General features: G+C 46.3%; 1 protein-coding gene across 2 annotated transcripts in view; it reads left to right on the top strand.

The window, feature by feature from the left end:
- Positions 1 to 19,446, top strand: part of LMBRD2 (LMBR1 domain containing 2) — a 68,852-nt gene that overhangs the window by 15,867 nt on the left and 33,539 nt on the right. For both annotated transcript variants that reach the window (XM_038743849.1, XM_038743850.1), the window contains exon 2: positions 19,059 to 19,287. In XM_038743849.1, the coding sequence (XP_038599777.1) occupies positions 19,114 to 19,287 (174 nt within the window). In that variant the 5' untranslated portion in view covers positions 19,059 to 19,113. The remainder of the gene's footprint in view (positions 1 to 19,058; positions 19,288 to 19,446) is intronic.

A 19,446-nucleotide genomic window follows, 5' to 3' on the forward strand; every position in this document is an offset into this window, starting at 1 on the left:
TAGTATTCGTTAAGTGCTTACCGTGTGTCAGGCACTATACTAAGTGCTGGGGTAGATACGAGGTAATTGGGTTGGACACAGTCCCAGTCCCAAATGGGGCTCTCAATCTTAATCCCGATTTTCCCGATGCGGGAACTGAGGCCCAGAAAAGAATAATAATAATAATAGTGTTGGTATTAAGTGCTTACTATGTGCAAAGCACTGTTCTAAGCACTGGGGTAGATACAAGGTAATCAGGTTGTCCCACGAGGGGCTCACAGTCTTCATCCCCATTTTACAGATGAGGGAGCTGAGGCCCAGAGAAGTGAAGTGACTTGCCCAAAGTCACCCAGCTGACAAGTGACGGAGCCGGAATTTGAACCCACGGCCTCTGACTCCAAAGCCCGGGCTCTTTCCACTGAGCCACGCTGCTTCCCCCAGAGAAGTGAAGTGACTTGCCCAAGGTCACGAAGCAGACATGTGGTGGAGCTGGGATTAGAACCTAGGCCCTTGTGCCTCATTCATTCATTCAGTCATATTTATTGAGCGCTTACTGTGTGCAGAGCACTGTACTAAGCGCTTGGGAAGGACAAGTCGGCAACATATAGAGACGGTCCCTACCCAGCAGCGGGCTCACAGTCTAGACCGGGGAGACAGACAACAAAACATATGAACAAAATAAAATAAATAGAATAAATATGTACAAGTAAAATAAGTAAATAAATAGAGTAATAAATATATACAAACATATATACATACTCCCAGGCCCGAGCTCTATCCACTAAGCCATGTTACTTCTCTATAAGCTTCCTGTGGGCAGGGAACATGTCTACACCAACTCTGTAGACACCCCCCCACCCCGCCTTACCTCCTTCCCTTCCCCGCAGCACCTGTATATATGTTTGTACATATTTATTATTCTATTTATTTTATTTTGTTAATATGTTTTGTTTTGTTCTCTCTCTCCCCCTTCTAGACTGTGAGCCCGCTGCTGGGTAGGGACCGTCTCTAGATGTTGCCAACTTGGACTCCCAAGCGCTTAGTCCAGTGCTCTGCACACAGGAAGCGCTCAATAAATACGATTGAATGAATGAATACTCTTGCAAGCTTTTAGTGCAGTGCTCTGCACACAATAAACACTAAGTAGGATTGATTGATTGATGAGGGGAGGAAGAGCGACACCGAGCATTGACTGGAACTTGCTGTGGGGATGACCAGGCTGGATCTGGAGTTCGTGCTGTGAGACAAGTTTTGATTTTTTTTTTCCTATGGTACTTAAGCACTTAACTGTCCATGAGGAGGACTAGACTGTGAGCCCACTGTTGGATAGGGACCGTCTCTATATGTTGCCAACTTGTACTTCCCAAGCGCTTAGTACAGTGCTCTGCACACAGTAAGCGCTCAATAAATACGACTGATTGATTGAGGAGGTAAGGAGAGAACGAGGATGTGGGCCCGCCATCCAAGTCTATCCCGATGACTTGAAATGGTGTCAATTCAGAGATGTCACAAGCGCCGTTCTTCCTAAATTGAGGACTTCCCGTGTTTTTTTGTGCACTAGCCAAATCTCTAGTTTCAAATGGTACCACAGTTTGGAGGCTACTCATTTGAATTAACTGAGCATCCTTACTTCCCTTCCTCCTTTACCCTTTTTTAGGTTTCTTGGCATTTAATAGCACTTCATAAAACTATGTTCACTTTAGTAAGAGTTGAATTCTCAGTTCTGGAAGAGTGGGTTTTTTGCAGGATACCTTTGCGTACACACTGGTGATTGCCTCCTTCTGTTGTAGCAAACCCATTGAAACCTGTTATTCAGATGTTTTTTATTACTCTATTTATTTTTTTATTTTTCTTGTACATATCTATTCTATTTATTTTATTTTGTTAACATGTTTGGTTTTGTCCTTTGTCTCCCCCTTTTAGACTGTGAGCCCAATGTTGGGTAGGGACTGTCTCTATATGTTGCCAATTTGTACTTCCCAAGCGCTTAGTACAGTGCTCTGCACATAGTAAGCGCTCAATAAATATGAGTGATTGATTGATTGATTCAGATATCAACAGTTTAATGCTACATACGGTTGTCCTTTATATAAGGTGATGCCACTGATTGCCTTTTGCCCATATATGTAGCTGGAAAGGTTCATACATGAACAGCAGTCTCTACACTTTATGTACACGATAGTAATCTCATGATATGATGATGAGATTAGGCTTTGTGGCTCCTGGGCGGGAATATTTTGTGTTTTGCCTCTCTCTGTACTGTACAGTGTAGCCAAAGTTTTTCTGAATTTATGATTCTTATACCAGTTTTCTATGGGTTCCTTGGTTAATGTAGAATTTTCTTCTTGGCATGCCTATTACTTCCTCCCTCTTTAAGGAATTTATGGACAGAATGACTTCATTTATTCTTGGTGATGAAAATTAGCTTGGATTCACAGTTTGTTAGAAGTTGTAGGGCAAATCTAATTCATTTTCCCTTAACCCAGGGGATCAAAGGCATTTCAGGTCATCGCGGGGGGGGTCTTTATCCAATAATAATAATGGCATTTGTTAAGTGCTTACTGTGTGCGAAGCACTGTTGTAAGTGTTGGGGGGGGATACAAGGTGATCAGATTGTCCCACGGGGGGCTCACAGTCTTAATCCCCATTTTACAGATGAGGGAACTGAGGCCCAGAGAAGTTAATGACTTGCTCAAAGTCACACTGTTGACAGGTGGAGGAGCAGGATTAGAACCCATGACCTCTTGACTCCCAAGCCCGGGCTCTTTCCACTGAGCCACGCTGCTTCTCGACTAGCCACTATACTTCTTCTAGTTCCTGTTTCTGGATGGCAGAATGTCTTAATGTAATTGGAAATTGACTATAACAACATTCAAAGGACTAGGAAGCAGCACGGCTCAGTGGAAAGAGCCCGGGCTTTGGAGTCAGAGGCCGTAGGTTCAAATCCCGGCTCCGCCACTTGTCAGCTGTGTGACTTCGGGCAGGTCACTTCACTTCTCTGGGCCTCAGTTCCCTCATCCGTAAAATGGGGCTGAAGACTGTGAGCCCCTCGTGGGACAACCTGATTACCTTGTATCTACCCCAGCGCTTAGAACACTGCTTTGCACATAGTAAGCGCTTAACAAATACCAACCTTATTATTATTATTAGGAAGTTTCTCACGTGGCTGCAGGACTGTAACCGACCTGATGATCATGTATCTACCTCAGTGCTTATAACAGTACTTGGCACTCGAACAAATGGCATTGTCATCACCACCATGTACAGTAGTTGAACGAAAGAGGGTTAGTGCCCTATAGCTTGCACCTTAGGGGCAATTTTCCAAGACCAAGCTGTGCTTGGTGCTCTGACAGAGTAGATGTTTGAAGTTTTGACATTTCACAGCCTGCCTCAACTGGTTTTTTTTTTTATTTTGTCAGTGAGCTCCCTAATATCTTGCCCTATGCTGTCGAGTTGTCCGCACCCCGTAGCGACTCCATAGACACATCTCTTCCCAAACGCCCCATCTCCACCTGCAGTCGTTCTGGTAGTGTGTCCAGAGAGTTTTCTGGGGAAAAATGCGGAGGTGATTTACCACTGCCTCCTTCCGTGCACTTCCCAAGCGCTTAGTACAGTGCTCTGCACGCAGTAAGCGCTCAATAAATACGATTGATTGATTGAACTCGAGTCTCCACCCTCGGCTCTCTCCCGCGCTGCCCAGCACAGGTGGGTTTTGATTTGTAGCGGATTGCCTGCCACTCGCCAGCCACTGCCCAAGCTAGGAATGGACTGGTAATGCCTCTGCTTGACCCTCCCTCCCGTAGCTGAGACCGATAGAGTATTGGAAACTCTTCAGGGGTGATCGTGAAAGGTCCTCAATATCTACAATAGCGTAAAAATATCCTCCACGGATGCTTGTATAAAAACAAAGTATAACATTGCAGAGGAGATGTAGTCTATGGGCCGAAGGGACACGAATTCCAAAGCCCCTGGACTCCCCCGCCAACTGACAGAATTTGTGTATTATGTGACGGTTCATTTTTCCTGCTTTTAAAGAGGGATCATAATGGCCTTTATGGGAAACAGGCAGGGAAGCCGACGCTGACCTTAAACACGAGATTGTAAACTCCTTGTGGACTGGGATCACGTCTACCCACTGTATTGTACTCTCCCAAGCGTTTAGTCCAGTGCTCTGCACACAGTCAGAGTCAATCAGTCAATAAATTGATTGATTGGGGGTAGATTTTAAGGGTAGGTAAGAGACTGCCTCTTGGGAGGTAGCTGGGAAGGATAAGAATGTGGAAGTGTTGGCAGGAGTATATCAAGGAGGTGAAAGGGATCTTTGGGAAAGTTTTCATCTGGTGGCCTCTGCCTCATTCATTCATTCATTCATTCGTATTTATTGAGCGCTTACTGTGTGCAGAGCACTGTACTAAGCGCTTGGGAAGTCCAAGTTGGCAACATACAGAGACAGTCCCTACCCAGCAACGGGCTCACAGTCTAGAAGGGGAGACAGACAACAAAACAAAGCATGTAGACAGGTGTCAAAATCATCAGAACAAATAGAATTATAGCTATATGCACATCATTAATAGCCCTGGACCACCTCCTGCCTCTGGCCTGAAATGGCACTCCCAGTCTTCATCCCCATTTTACAGATGAGGTAACTGAGACCCAGAGAAGTTAAGTGACTTGCCCAAGGTCACACAGCAGACAGGTGGTACAGCCAGGATTAGAACTCCTTGTGGGCAGGGAATGTGTTTCATCAACTCTTTTGCTCTCTCCCGATGATGATGATTGCATTTGTTAAGCGCTCACTATGTGCCACGCACTGTTCTGAGCACTGAGGAGGTTACAAGGTGATCAGGTTGTCCCACTTGGGGCTCACAATCTTCATCCCCATTTTCCAGATGAGGTGAGTGAGGCCCAGAGAAGTGAATCAATACAGTATTTTCTAATAATAATAATCATAATAATTGTGGTATTTGTTCAGTGCTTACTATGTGCCAGGAACTGAACCAGGCGTTGGGGTAGATATGAGCTAATCAGGTTGGACACAGTCCGTGTCCCACTTGGGGCTCACAGTCTTAATCCCCATTTTACAGATGAGGTGAGTGAGGCACTGAGAAGTTAAGTGGCTTGCCCAGGTTCAAACAGCAGACAAGTGGCAGAGCCGGGATTAGAACCCAAGTCCTTCCATCTCCATGCTGTACCCACTAGGCCACGGTGCTTCCCAAAGAAGCCGGGGAAGGGCAGCAACAGAGACTTCAGGAGCAACTAGGAGGATTGGAATGGTTGGTAGGGGCGACCAGCTAATGACATTTTATAGTCCATACTTCCTGAAAATCCAGTTTGAAACCTAGGTGTGAGGAATGAGTGGAATCTTGTTTGGGGGGGTAATTAGCATCTCAAGTTCCTCCATGATTATTTTTACATATGAGACACTAGCTCCTAGTAGACCAAAAAAAAAAAACCTTCCTGGATCGCAGATGGAGATGGGGCGTTCCGGGAGAGACGTGTCCGTGGAGCTGCTATGGGTCGGAAATGACTTGACAGCATAAGACAACAAAGAGCAAAAGCACATTTTCTGTTTAATTGCTACTTCATTAATGTTAGAAGTTACATGATCCTCAACTGTTTATGTACCATATATTTTAAGTGCTTCAGTTTCGCGGTTATGTAAGTGTCCATTTGAATCACCACCTCAACAGGCTCAAGAATTATTAACTACCCCCCACTACCAGGAAATCAGTCTTTCAATCCGTGATATTTGAGTACCTCCTAAGTACTCTTCTAGGATCTTGACAGAGTACAACAGTAACAAGACTCTTGTACCCTGCCCTCAGTGAGTTTACCGTCTGATGTAGGGGAGACAGATGCTGCGTATTTAGACACAGCTTATTTACAAATCATAAAAGCCGGAGGGAAGGTAGGACTATAACGGGAATGATGATGATGATGGAATTTGTTAAGCGCTTACTGTGTACCAAGCACTGTTCTAAGCGCTGGGGTAGATGTAAGATAATCAAGTTGTCCCACGTGGGGCTCACAGTCTTAATCCCCATTTTACAGATGAGGTAACCGAGGCACAGGGAAGTGAAGTGACCTGTTCTAAGCGCTGGGGTAGATGCAAGATGATCAGGTTGTCCCACGTGGGGCTCACAGTCCTAATCCCCATTTTACAGATGAGATAACCGAGGCACAGAGAAGTGAAGTGACCTAAGTGCTGGGGTAGATGCAAGATAATCAAGTTGTCCCACGTGGGGCTCACAGTCTTAATCCCCATTTTACAGCTGAGGTAACCGAGGCACAGAGAAGTGAAGTGACCTGTTCTCAGCGCTGGGGTAGATGCAAGATGATCAGGTGGTCCCACGCGGGGCTCACAGTCTTAATCCCCATTTTACAGATGAGGTAACCGAGGCACAGAGAAGTGAAGTGACTTGCCCAGAGTCACACTGCTGATAAGTGGCGGAGCCGGGATTAGAACCCACGACCTCCGACTCCCAAGCCCTGGCTCTTTCCACTAAGCTACGCTCGCATAGCAGAAGGGAATAGCAAAGTGAATCATCAAGGACATATATATATATATATATATATATATATATATATATATATATATATATATATATAATATTATATTATATATAATATATTATATTATATATATGTATAATATAAATAAGAATATGCATAGGGACATGAATGAAACATACATGAATGAAAATGGAAGAAAGTCAGATGCAAATTGATAGTGTTGGACAGAAAATCAAAGAAGCTCTTTTTGATCTCACTGCTCCTTGAGAGCAGGGAGCACATCTTCTTACCCTTTTGTACTCCCCTGAGCACTTAGGTCAGTACTTGGCATACAGTAAGTGTTCAGTGAATGCTATTAATGCATCTCCCTCCCACACAACAAATTCAGCAACAGGACCAGACTTGCCGTTTTTGCACTGTTCATTCATTCCATCGTATTTATTGAGAGTGCAGAGCGCTGTACTAAGCGCTTAGTACCGTGACAGCCGGGAGCCGGGAATGGGTGGCCCAGCGACATTTGACTTGCCGTTCTCCTCTGACTGTGGGGTGTGGGTCTTTGGGCAACCCAGTGGGTTGAGGGCAGAAGCAGCCTGTGCCCAATCAATCAATCAGTCGTATTTATTGAGCGCTTACTATGTGCAGAGCACTGTACTAAGCGCTTGGGAAGTACAAATTGGCAACACATAGAGACAGTCCCTACCCAACAGTGGGCTCACAGTCTAAAAATGGCCACAAATGGCCGACTCCGGGGAGATGGACTGATCTGGGCTAGCTTGGACCTAAAGATTCGTCGGGAACCTCAAAGTGCAGTTCTGTGGGTTAACAATAATAACAATAATAATGGCATGCGTCAGGAGCTTACTAGGTGCCAAGCCCTGGGGGAGCTGCAAGGTGATCAGGTTGCCCCACATGGGGCTCACAGTCCTCATCCCCATTTTCCAGATGAGGTAACTGGGGCCCAGAGAAGTGAACTGACTGGCCCAAAGTCACACAGCCAGTCCGTAAGCCCATTTTCCAGATGAGGTAACTGGGGCCCAGAGAAGTGAAGTGACTTGCCCAAAGTCACACCGCTGACAAGTGGCAGAGGCGGAATTAGAACCCATGACCTCGGACTCCCAAGCCTGGGCTCCTTCCACTGAGCCACGGGTCCCGGCGATCTGTGCAACCAGGCTCAAGCCCACGGTGGGATACAGTACGGGCTGGAACCAGTCGAGCGCTTAGTACAGTGCTCTGCACACAGTAAGCGCTCAATAAATACGATTGATTGATTGATTGATTGAGCCTTCGAGGGTACTTGGGTCCCGTGGTCTTCAGGAATCCCTGACCTGGTGTGTTTTTTGACTGGAATCACACATGAACTCTGACCGACCCGACCCCTAACCCACACTCACCGGGAACCCATGGTTTAATCTCCTTGGTTCAATTCTCCGTGACCTTACATGGTTTGTAGTAATAATAATAATGGCATTTATTAAGCACTTACTATGTGCAAAGCACTGTTCTAAGCACTGGGGAGGTTACGAGGTGATCAGGTTGTCCCACCGGGGGCTCACAGTCTTAATCCCCATTTTACAGATGAGGGAACTGAGGCACAGAGAAGTGAAGTGACTTGCCCAAAATCACACAGCTGACAGGTGGCGGAGCCAGGATTTGAACCCATGACCTCTGACTCCAAAGCCTGGGCTCTTTCCACCGAGCCATGCCTACCTTTAAGCTGCAGCAGCAAGTGGCATTTTTGGAGTGCGTACTGTGTGCAGAGCACTGTACTAAGCACTTGGGAGCAACAGAGGAGCAGCATGGCTCAGTGGAAAGAGTCAGAGTCAGAGTCATGGGTTCGAATCCTGCCTCCCCACATGTCTGCTGTGTGACCTTGGGCAAGTCACTTAACTTCTCTGTGCCTCAGTTCCCTCATCTATAAAATGGGGATTAAGACTGTGAGCCCCACGTGGGACAACCTCATCACCTTGTATTCCCCCCCCCCAGCGCTTAGAACAGTGCTTCGCACGTAGTAAGCCCTTAACAAATACCAACATTATTATTATTATTATTGTTATTACTTGTTTTGTTGTCTGTCTCCCCCTTCTAGACCGTGAGCCCATTGTTGGGTAGGGGCCGTCTCTATATGTTGCCAGTTTGTACTTCCCGAGCGCTTAGTACAGTGCTCTGCACACAGCAAGTGCTCAATAAATACGATCGAATGAATGAATGACTACAGTGCAACAGAGTTGCTAGGTGGATTCCCTGCTCTTGAGGCGCTTATTATGGATCTGTTGCCATGTTGTACTTCCCAAGCGCTTAGTACAGTGCTCTGCACACAGCAAGCGCTCAATAAATACGATCGAATGAATGAATGACTACAGTGCAACAGAGTTGCTAGGTGCATTCCCTGCTCTTGAGGCGCCTATTATGGATCTGTTGCCAGTTTGTCCTTCCCAAGCGCTTAGTACAGTGCTCTGCACACAGCAAGCGCTCAATAAATACGATCGAATGAATGAATGACTACAGTGCAACAGAGTTGCTAGGTGCATTCCCTGTTCTTGAGAAGCCTATTACGGATCTGTTGCCAGTTTGTACTTCCCAAGCGCTTAGTACAGTGCTCTGCACACAGCAAGCGCTCAATAAATACGATCGAATGAATGAATGACTACCGTGCAACAGAGTTGCTAGGTACATTCCCTGCTCTTGAGGCGCTTATTAAGGATCTGTTATGGAAGTGTGTGGGACTGAGGGTGGGGTGAATATTAAGTGCACGAGGGTACAGCCCACCCCTCAGACCTCCCGCTTCGTCCCCTCGGCCTCCCCTTGCCCCTTCTCCAACCCCGTACAGTGCCTGGCACATAGTAAGCTCCAGTTGTCAGCTGTGTGACTTTGGGCAAGCCACTTGACTTCTCTGTGCCTCAGTTATCTCATCTGTAAAGTGGGGATGAAGACTGTGAGCCCCCCGTGGGACAACCTCATCACCTTGTATCCTCCCCAGCGCTTAGAACAGCGCTTTGCACATAGGAAGCGCTTACCAAATGCCGTCATTATTATTATTATTATTACAGATTCCAGCAACCTGCGGCTTGAAATTTCCTTGTGGCCACTTGACCGTAATTAATCATCGGCTGTCCAGAAAAAGTCAATTCTGCAGCCAGTCCCCTAAGTCCTGGGGAGATATGTAGATAGCGTTTCACACAGGCTCTCTGAACCTCAAGAGGCCTCCAGAAAGATTAAATCGTGGCAATTCCAGTTTAAAACTACAGCAGAAGGACATCGTAGGTGCTTTCATGACCCGCTCCCTCGCCTGCGTTATCTCAAGGCTTGTTGAAATAGCTCACAGCCAGGCAGCAACTCTTGTCGGAAGTCCAGATCCTTGTTGCAAGCTGTTGAGAAGGGGTGTGGAATGGGCTGCCCTTTGCCTTGGAGGACGAAATTGCTACCAGGCAGGCTTTGAAACTCAGGACAAAGCATCCGCGCCCCCAGCCTCGATCGTTCATATGTGAAAGGGCTGCCAAATTCACAGTACGAAAGTGTGGAAAACAGACAGACCCATAGGGAAGCACTAAACAAAGTTAAAAACAACAAGAGCAGAGTAGAACAATTCATTCCTTGCCTTTTTTTCATCACTTGAGTCACTTGTTGCCAATTTGTACTTCCCAAGCGCTTAGTACAGTGCTCTGCACACAGTGAGCGCTCAATAAGTACGATTGAATGAATGAATGAATGAGTCCAGGAGCACCCGGCCCAGCCTCTCACCACCTTCCCAAAGTTCTTGAAGGATCGCGGACTCTGAAAATTGCAACATTAATAATAACAATAATAAGTGCTTAGTACAGTACTCTGCACACAGTAAGCGCTCAATAAATACGACTGATTAATAAGAACTGGTATATCTTAAGCGCTTACTATGTGCCAGGCGCTGTACTAAGCGCTGGACTCTGTGGCATTCAAAATGTGGCCTGCGTATAAAGAACGCTTGCGTGTTTTGTTGTCTGTCTCCCCCTTCATCATCATCATCATCATCAATTGTATTTATTGAGCGCTTACTATGTGCAGAGCACTGTACTAAGCGCTTGGGAAGTACAAATTGGCAACATAGAGAGACAGTCCCTACCCAACAGTGGGCTCACAGTCTAAAAGGGGGAGACAGAGAACAAAACCGAACATACTAATAAAATAAATAGAATAGATATGTACAAATAAAATAAATAAATAGAGTAATATGTACAAACATATATACATATATGTGAGCCCGTTGTTGGGTAGGGACCGTCTCTATATGTTGCCGACTTGTACTTCCCAAGCGCTTAGTCCAGTGCTCTGCACACAGTAAGCGCCCAATAAGTACGATTGAATGAATGAATGTTCTTTGCAGTGTCCTGCAACCTTGCCCACCTCTTCTCTTGGGTCACTCCACGACCCAGCAAACCACTCTCGAAATAATCAAGTCTTCCATCATCAATCGGTGGTATTGACTGAGCACTTACTGTGCGCAGAGCACCGGATTCAGCGTGGGAGAGGACAACACAAAAGAGCCGGCAGACGCGTTCCCTGCCTACAGTGAGCTTTCTCTCTGGTTTTCAGCCCTGAAGTATCGAAGGGTGAGCCTCGTCTGTCATCCGCGATAGAAAGCTCCATCGTCACAGACGAATTGGAGATTATCAGGAAACTGGTGATGGAGTCATCTCTCCAGGGCAGTTGAGGGGATATGGACCTTTCTTCCGAAGGAGCCCTTCATCCAAGTTAATGGTTCTCCCTTGGCTGGACAGTCGCTCCGGGGCTGGGATTTGTTGATCGTTACTCTTGACCGTTAGCCTCTTCATTTACCGACTGGAGGGGCACCCTGTGTGTAGTAATAATAATAATGATGGCATTTATTAAGCGCTTACTATGTGCAAAGCACTGTTCTAAGCGCTGGGAAGGTTACAAGGCGATCAGGTTGTCCCACGGGGGGCTCACAGTCTTCATCCTCATTTTCCAGATGAGGTAACCGAGGCCCAGAGAAGTGAAGTGACTGGCCCAAAGTCACACAGCTGACAGTTGGCGGAGCTGGGATTTGAACCCGTGACCTCTGACTCCAAAGCCCGGGCTCTTTCCACTGAGCCACGCTGCTTCTCTAATACACTAATACCCACTCCCCCCACCCGGGAAAACCAGGTTACGCTCCTAGGAGATATGTTTGCGTCATGAATGGTTGGATCTTCAAGTACATTTGTCCAGAGAACTACGTGTAGTTAGGGTGGATTCCGGAACCAGTCCCAGTGTGACAGCTGAGGCCTACAGATGCGTTCATTCATTCATTCATCCATTTAATCATATTTATTGACCGCTTACTGTACTGAGCGCTTGGGAAGTACAAGTCGGCAACAGATAGAGACGGTCCCTATCCAACAACGGGCTCACGGTCTAGGAGGAGGAGACAGACGACAAAACAAAACATGCAGACAGGTGTCAAAACCGTCAGAATAAATAGAATTATTGCTATAGTTAAAATGACCCCGTGAATTCCTTTCTGCCCCTTCTTCCCCTCCCCTTGCGTCCTTCTCCCCTGTTGCCAGCAGCTTTTCCGACTCTTTTCCCCTCATCCCAGGCTCTGCTCCTATATCCCCTGTTCCACCTCTCTGCCCCTGCACCAGTTCTTTTTTCTTGTTTTAAACTGTCTGAAGCGGCAAAGCCACCACCTCCCTTGCCCCTGCCGTTCTCCTTTTCCTACCTCGGCCGAAGCCACGTGAACACGGCTAGGAATGGGCTGGGAGATGTGGGGTGGGGGTTGGCAGTGCTTTGGGAAGGGACCATGCCACCGTCGCCATCCTGCTCCGGTCCAATCTTGTCTCCCTTGCCTTCGGCTGGGTTGGGGAGAATCAATCAATCAATCAATCAATCAATCGTATTTAAGGGGCTACAAGTCAGTAGAGGGAGCGAGGAAGCAGCAATTCTCCTTATGGTTACTTTAAAAAAAGAGAAAAAAATCCCAGGGTGTTGGGAAGGGACGGGAGAGGTGGATGTAGGGCAAGAAAGGTGCTGGGAACAGGGGAGGGTGGGAAGGAGCAGGGAGGGAGTTCATTCATTCATTCAGTCAGTCGTATTTACTGAGCACTTGCTGTGTGCTGAGCACTGTACTAAGCACTTGGGAAGTACAAGTCAGCAACATATAGCGACGGTCCCTACCCAACAACAGACTCACAGTCTATAAGGGGGAGTTGACTTGCCGGCAGTGATTGGGCATAATGTCATCTTGGGGGCAGGTTTTACCTCCTCCTCCTCATCATCAATCGTATTTATTGAGCGCTTACTGTGTGCAGAGCACTGGACTAAGCACTTGGGAAGTACAAGTTGGCAACATACAGAGACAGTCCCTACCCAACAGTGGGCTCACAGTCTAAAAGGGGGAGACAGAGAACAAACCCAAACATACCAACAAAATAAAAATAAAATAAAATGCTGAGATCATTCAGCAAACAGTCTAGGGTCGTCCCTCGGCTGCGTGGATTGTGGGCTGCTCATAAGAATAGATCTTTCGAAAGGATCCCTGCCGAGAGAAGTAGGGAAACCGTTCAGTCCTAGAAAGAAACTGAATAAATGATTGGAAACAAAAGGTAAGGAGACAACTATTTTTGGGGGTGGAGAAGTGTAGTAGTAGGATCTTCCCTTTCATCCATATTGGGGTGAGTTTTATTTAGCATCTGCAGAAATGATGTGTGAGACATGCAGTGAGACCTCCAAGTTTGCAGATGACTGTGAAGTGTTCGAACTTGGACGTGTGGCCACAGCCAAAAAGGCCACCAGAATGCCAGGCCTCGTCGGACGGGGTAGAAGATAAGTATGATCCTGACAGGATGCATAGAAAGAATCAATCAATCGTATTTAATCAATCAATCGTATTTACTGAGCGCTTACTGTGTGCAGAGCACTGTACTAAGCGCTTGGGAAGTACAAGTTGGCAACATATAGAGACAGTCCCTACCCAACAGTGGGCTCACAGTCTAAAGAAGAAAAAAGAATGGTAATAATAATGATATATTTGTTAAATGCTTACTGTCTGTCAAGCACCGTACTAAGCGCTGGGGTAGTTGCAAGATGCGATAAAAGGGGGGGGGTCAGTCAATCAGTGGTATTTATTGAGCGCTTACTGTGTGCAGAGCACCGTACTAAGTGCTTGGGAGGGTACAACACAGTGTAACACATTCCCTGCCTTCTCTGGTGGTCTTAGGGGTGTATGGCCGGGGCCCAACCAGGAAGCCGAGCCCTCCTCGTCCTGCAGTGCCCACCTAAACGGCTCCGGTCCTCTGGGCAGCTTGGGGCCGGCCCCTCTTCAGGGGCGTGCCGGGCTTCAGCGGGAAACAAACCAGTGGAAAGGTGACAAAGCCCACCCCTTCTCTTTTCCATGACTGATTAAAGGAGGGCATTGGGGTGCCTGCCTTGGTGTTCATGGAGTAGCAGTAACCTGAGTTGGCAGTGCTGCACAAGACTGTGTACTCACTGATCAAAGGCGGATGTCTTCCTCGTCCACGTGGAACGGGGGGCTTGGCAGTCAATATTAACAATGTCACATAACAACCCTTGAAAAACAAAAGACCTGTTTTTTCGCAGGGCGTTCAGATCGGCACTTGACGCGTGAGAGCTTTGTAGCAGACAGTAGCATTTGAAAAATGGTCTTATTGAATACGGGCAGTAAATTTGTACCAGCGATTTCCTTCAAGTGACTAGAAGTGTTGGCCGTGATCCCCACAAGCTCCTATTTACCGTGCAAATTTTGAAATAGTGCTCCTAGAACACATTTCAAGGAGTAGTGAGATCATTTTGCCAAGTAAACAAAACACTGATAGGGCGGGGAGGGTTGTTAAGTGGACTGTGGACTCACTGTATGTTCTGTCATAATTGATTGTAGCGCACTTTAATATTTCAGGAGGAAGATGATGCTTCTCCTGAAATAACAGCCCCCTACTGTACTTAGTGCTTGGGTCTTTTAGGCCAAAGCTGTGGTAGCTCTCCATCCCTCTGGTCTAGGCCACTGAAACTGAACGACTAGGATAGGAATTGCTGATAAAATCTGTATGTCCTCATGGTACTATCGGTTGTACTTGGGTCTTCGGGTTCAAGGATTACTCAAAGAATAACCCCGTCTTCACCCAGGTTATGTAGTTCTGCCTCATTCCCCTTCTCTGGGCCCCCCCTTCCTCTCCAACCGTCTCCTCCTTTGAGGTCCCCTAACCCCTTCAGTTAGTCATCATCATCGATCGTATTTATTGAGCGCTTACTATGTGCAGAGCACTGTACTAAGCGCTCGGGAAGTACAAATTGGCAACATATAGAGACAGTCCCTACCCAGCAGTGGGCTCACAGTCTAAAAGGGGGAGACAGAGAACAAAACCAAACATACTAACAAAATAAAATAAGTAGAATAGATAGGTACAAGTAAAATAAATAAATAAATAGAGTACTTCTTCACTCGGCCCACCAGCCAGGCTCTCAGAGAGCTCTTCAGCTCAGAGGGCACCTCTCCTACCTCCTACCAGTGTATCACTGGTTCTGCCGAAATCCTATCATGGATCCTGCAGGATCCAGCGCAAGGAATCCACCAGTTAGTGGTGTTGCTACCTCTGTGGCGGGTTTTCCACGCAACAGCCACCGCCGCCTGGCTGAATCCAGGGCTGGGATTCCTGCCTGCCGCTCACGTTACCAGGGCTGGCTCCCGTCCCCAGGCTGCCCGATCACTCCGGTTCTGAAAATGACTCTGTGGGAAAGTATTTGAGAGGTGTGTTTGTGCGTGTCAGTCAGTGTGGGATGCATGTGGAGTATGTAGGTAGGATGACTGTGCTCCAAGTAGAAGGAGCACCCAGTGACCTACTCTTCCCATCGCCCAGAATTTAGCCTGCGTTCTTCTGGGCGAGTTGGGAATGGGGCCGCCTCGGTGGTTCGGAGTAGTTTTCTGGAAGACTACGGTGTTTTCCATGGAAAGTTCCTGCCGCTGTCAGCAAGGTCACAGGTGGGTGTCCTCATACCCTTTTCTACATTGAGCCTCTAATGAAATTTTTGGCAGAACCTCGGCCCTGGGGAATGGCAACTGCACACCTGCCCAAAGTGCTTATGCATAGCTTCCACTTGCACATCTTTATATTTTAGACTGTGAGCCCACTGTTGGGTAGGGACTGTCTCTATCTGTTGCCAACTTGTACTTCCCAAGCGCTTAGTACGGTGCTCTGCACACAGTAAGCGCTCAATAAATACGATTGATGATGTTTGCCCTTCCGTCCTGCAGCAACCAGTCAGTCAGTAAGCTATTGAGCACTTACTGTGTGCAGAGCACTGTACTAAGTGCTTGGGAAAGTTCAATATAACAATATAACAGACACATCCCCTGCCCACAGCAAGCTTACGGTCTAGAGGACAAGCTTATGTTTCTTCTTTCTCCACCGTGTGTGAGTGGCTTGTATCTGTCTGCTTCTCCATAGGTAGTGTCTGTTTCTGTATTATCATCAATCGTATTTATTGAGCGCTTACTATGTGCAGAGCACTGTACTAAGCGCTTGAATTAGTATTAGATTGCAGGTTCCCTGAGGGTAGGGACGGTGTCTTTACTCAGTTGTACTTGGCCTTTACGATGTACAGTAAGTGCGCACTAAATGCTGTTGATTGATTACAGGGCTCAGAGGCAGTGATGGGCCAGCTGGCAGCTTTTTTTTTTTTTTTACACAGTATAATAATGTTAGTATTTGTTAAGCGCTTACTATGTGCCAAGCACTGTTAGCCATACTAGGCGGATGCCGTGAGATGGTAGCTATTTTCCATAGTACAGCCATGCTAAGCAGATGCCATTAGATGGTAGCTATTTTCCATAGTACAGCCATGCTAAAGCGGATGCCATTAGACATCTTAATTTCTTCTATCAGATTTTTTCCCCCCAGCATCTTTCAACTTCTTAATCTTTCAAAATGTTACTAATGTATTCTGGAATGTTAATTTCTGTATCAAAATTAAATAAGCACGAGTGTGTATTTAAAGAAAAATAATCTAGATGGAAGATTGTAAGATCCATAGTGTAAGCTTCTTTTTTTTTTTTAATGGTACCTGATTATTAGGGGCTTAATACTGTATTAAGCTCTAGGATAGATAAATGGTAGTCAGGTTGGACCCAGTCTCTGTCATATATTCAGTCGTATTGAGCGCTTACTGTGTGCACAGCACTGTACTAAGCGCTTGGGAAGTACAAGTTCCATTCTAAGTAGGAGGGAATAGGATTTAAGTCCCCTTTTACGGGTGAGGAAACAGGCCCAGAGAAGTGAAGTTACCTGCCCGAGGTCACACAGCAGGTAAATGGCAGAGCCGGGAATAAAGCCGAGGCCTGTGATCTTTCCACTAGATCACACTGGTTCCAGTGCGATGTTCTGCTCACCCTAGGCTCTCAGTCAGCGTTATTATTGACCATTTTAGGGGGGATTTCACGCTTAAAGATAAGGGCAGCACTCCTTGCCCTTTTCCCATCCCCTATTTTAGGGAACTTTAGACTCCAAGCTTACCTTCGAGATTGTAGATTGGGGATCAAGATTTTTAGACTGTGAGCCCACTGTTGGGTAGGGACTGTCTCTATGTGTTGCCAATTTGTATTTCCCAAGCGCCTAGTACAATGCTCTGCACATAGTAAGCGCTCAATAAATACGATTGATGATGATGATGTAGAGAACAATAGAAGAGCTTCTGTTCCCCTCCCCATCCCCCCCGCCTTACCTCCTTCCCCTCCCTACAGCACCTGTATATATACATATATGTTTGTACGTATTTATTACTCTATTTTATTTGTACATATTTATTCTGTTTATTTTATTTTGTTAATATGTTTTGTTCTCTGTCTCCCCCTTCTAGACTGTGAGCCCACTGTCGGGTAGGGACCGTCTCTATATGATGCCAACTTGTACTTCCCAAGTGCTCTGCACACAGTAAGCGCTCAATAAATGCGATTGAATGATTGAATGTAGAAGGTGGAGAGTAACAGTGTAGACATAAGGCGCCCAAGAGCTTCCACAGTGGTGCCGTGGAAATTCTCTGAACTGTAGAATAATTGACTAGTAGGTTAACTGACGAATAACTAACCCACAGGTTGTCAGGCCCCCAAGCCTCAGGACAGTTGTTCCTGCATGGCCGGACCCAAGCCCTCAATTAAATGGAATGATACCGTTTTTTTTGTGTAGCACTTACATTTTTCCCCCCAAACTTCCACATCACTTACCTCACTTTGACTTCACAATATCCCGGGAGGTAATATGCATCCATTTCACAGATAATAGAGAAGCAGCGTGGCTCAGTGGAAAGAGGACGGGCTTGAGAGTCAGAGGTCATGAGTTCTAATCCAAGCCCCACCACTTAACTGCTGTGTGACCTTGGGCGAGTCACTTAACTTCTCTGTGCCTCAGTCAGTTACTTCATCTGTAAAACGGGGATTAAAACTGCGGGCCCCATCATCTGTAAAAATGGGGATTAAGACTGTGAGCCCCCCGTGGGACAACCTGATCACACAGTAAGCACTCAATAAATATGATTGATTAATTGATTGTAATCTCCCCAGCGCTTAGAACAGTGCTTTGCACATAGTAAGCACTTAATAAATGCCATTATTATTATTATTATTATGAGGAAACCGAGACTTGAGAGGATGTCTGCTTCCGTTTCCTCATCTGTAGGAAGCAGCGTGGCTTAGTGGAAAGAGCCCGGGCTTGGGAGTCAGAGGTCGTGGGTTCTAATCCCGCCCCTGCCACTTGTCAGCTGTGTGACCCTGAGCAAGTCACTTCTCTGTGCCTCAGTTACCTCATCTGTAAAACGGGGATTAAGATGGTGAGCCCCACTTGGGACAACCTGATAAACTTGTATCTCCCCCAACGTTTAGAACAGCGTTTGGCACATAGTAAGCGCTTAACAAATACCATCATTATTATTGTTATCTCATTTAGAATATGGGCCTCATGGGGGACCAGGGACTTGTGTGCAATTAACTTGTACCTATCCCAGCGCTTAATAAGTGCTGGACACATAGAAAGCACTTAACAAAGACCATTATTACTATGATTATTATCATCATCATCATTCATTCATTCAGTCGTCTTTATTGAGCGCTTACTGTGTGCAGAGCACTGTACTAAGCGCTTGGGAAGTGCAAGTCGGCAACGTATAGAGACGGTCGTCGGTAAAATGAGGTTTCAAAACCTGTTCTCCATCCTACTTAGGCTGTGAGCCCCGTGTTGAACAAGGGACTGTGTCTGACCAGATTGTCACGTATCTACCCATTCTTTAGAACAGCACTTTTGAACAAATACCAAAATTGCATGTTATTAAGGGCCTTGCCTGAGGTCAGCCAGGAGGACAGTGGCAGAGATGGGGCTAGGTGCCGGACCTCCCGAGTCCCAGAACTTCTTTCCACTAGACCGTCCTGTCCGCTTATCTCATCTAGTGGTTAGAGCAGAACGCCTTTGAGGTAGTGCTTCTTGAAATTTCTAAACCCTGCTTGGCGTTTTCAGCTTTCTAGCCCTACTAGTATGTCTTAAAATGTACATTTCAGTCGCTGATAATCCCTTTTTTTTCTTTCCTATCAACAGCTGAGGTGCTCTTCCATGAATGAGTTGCATCACCTGGCCGGAGTGAACACTAATAATGAGCGGTGCGGCTTTGGGGATTGAGATAGTCTTTGTTTTTTTCCTGGCTTTGTTCATACTTCATCGATATGGAGACTTTAAGAAGCAGCATAGGCTTGTGATTTTGGCAACACTGTTGGCCTGGTATCTCTGCTTTCTCATAGTCTTCATATTGCCTCTGGACGTTAGTACGGTAAGAGCACAAATTTTGTTTCGTTGTTGTACGTGTTAAGTACAAAATGTTTTTTTTCCCACTTATAACGGCACTGCTTATCTGTTGAAAACTTCAAATGGAATAATCATTTTTAAAATGTAATTGTTTTGGCAAGCGCTTAAACTTTTATGACAGCTC

Source organism: Tachyglossus aculeatus, chromosome 3, assembly GCF_015852505.1.
Source record: "Tachyglossus aculeatus isolate mTacAcu1 chromosome 3, mTacAcu1.pri, whole genome shotgun sequence".
In the NCBI taxonomy this organism is placed as follows: Eukaryota; Metazoa; Chordata; class Mammalia; order Monotremata; family Tachyglossidae; genus Tachyglossus; species Tachyglossus aculeatus.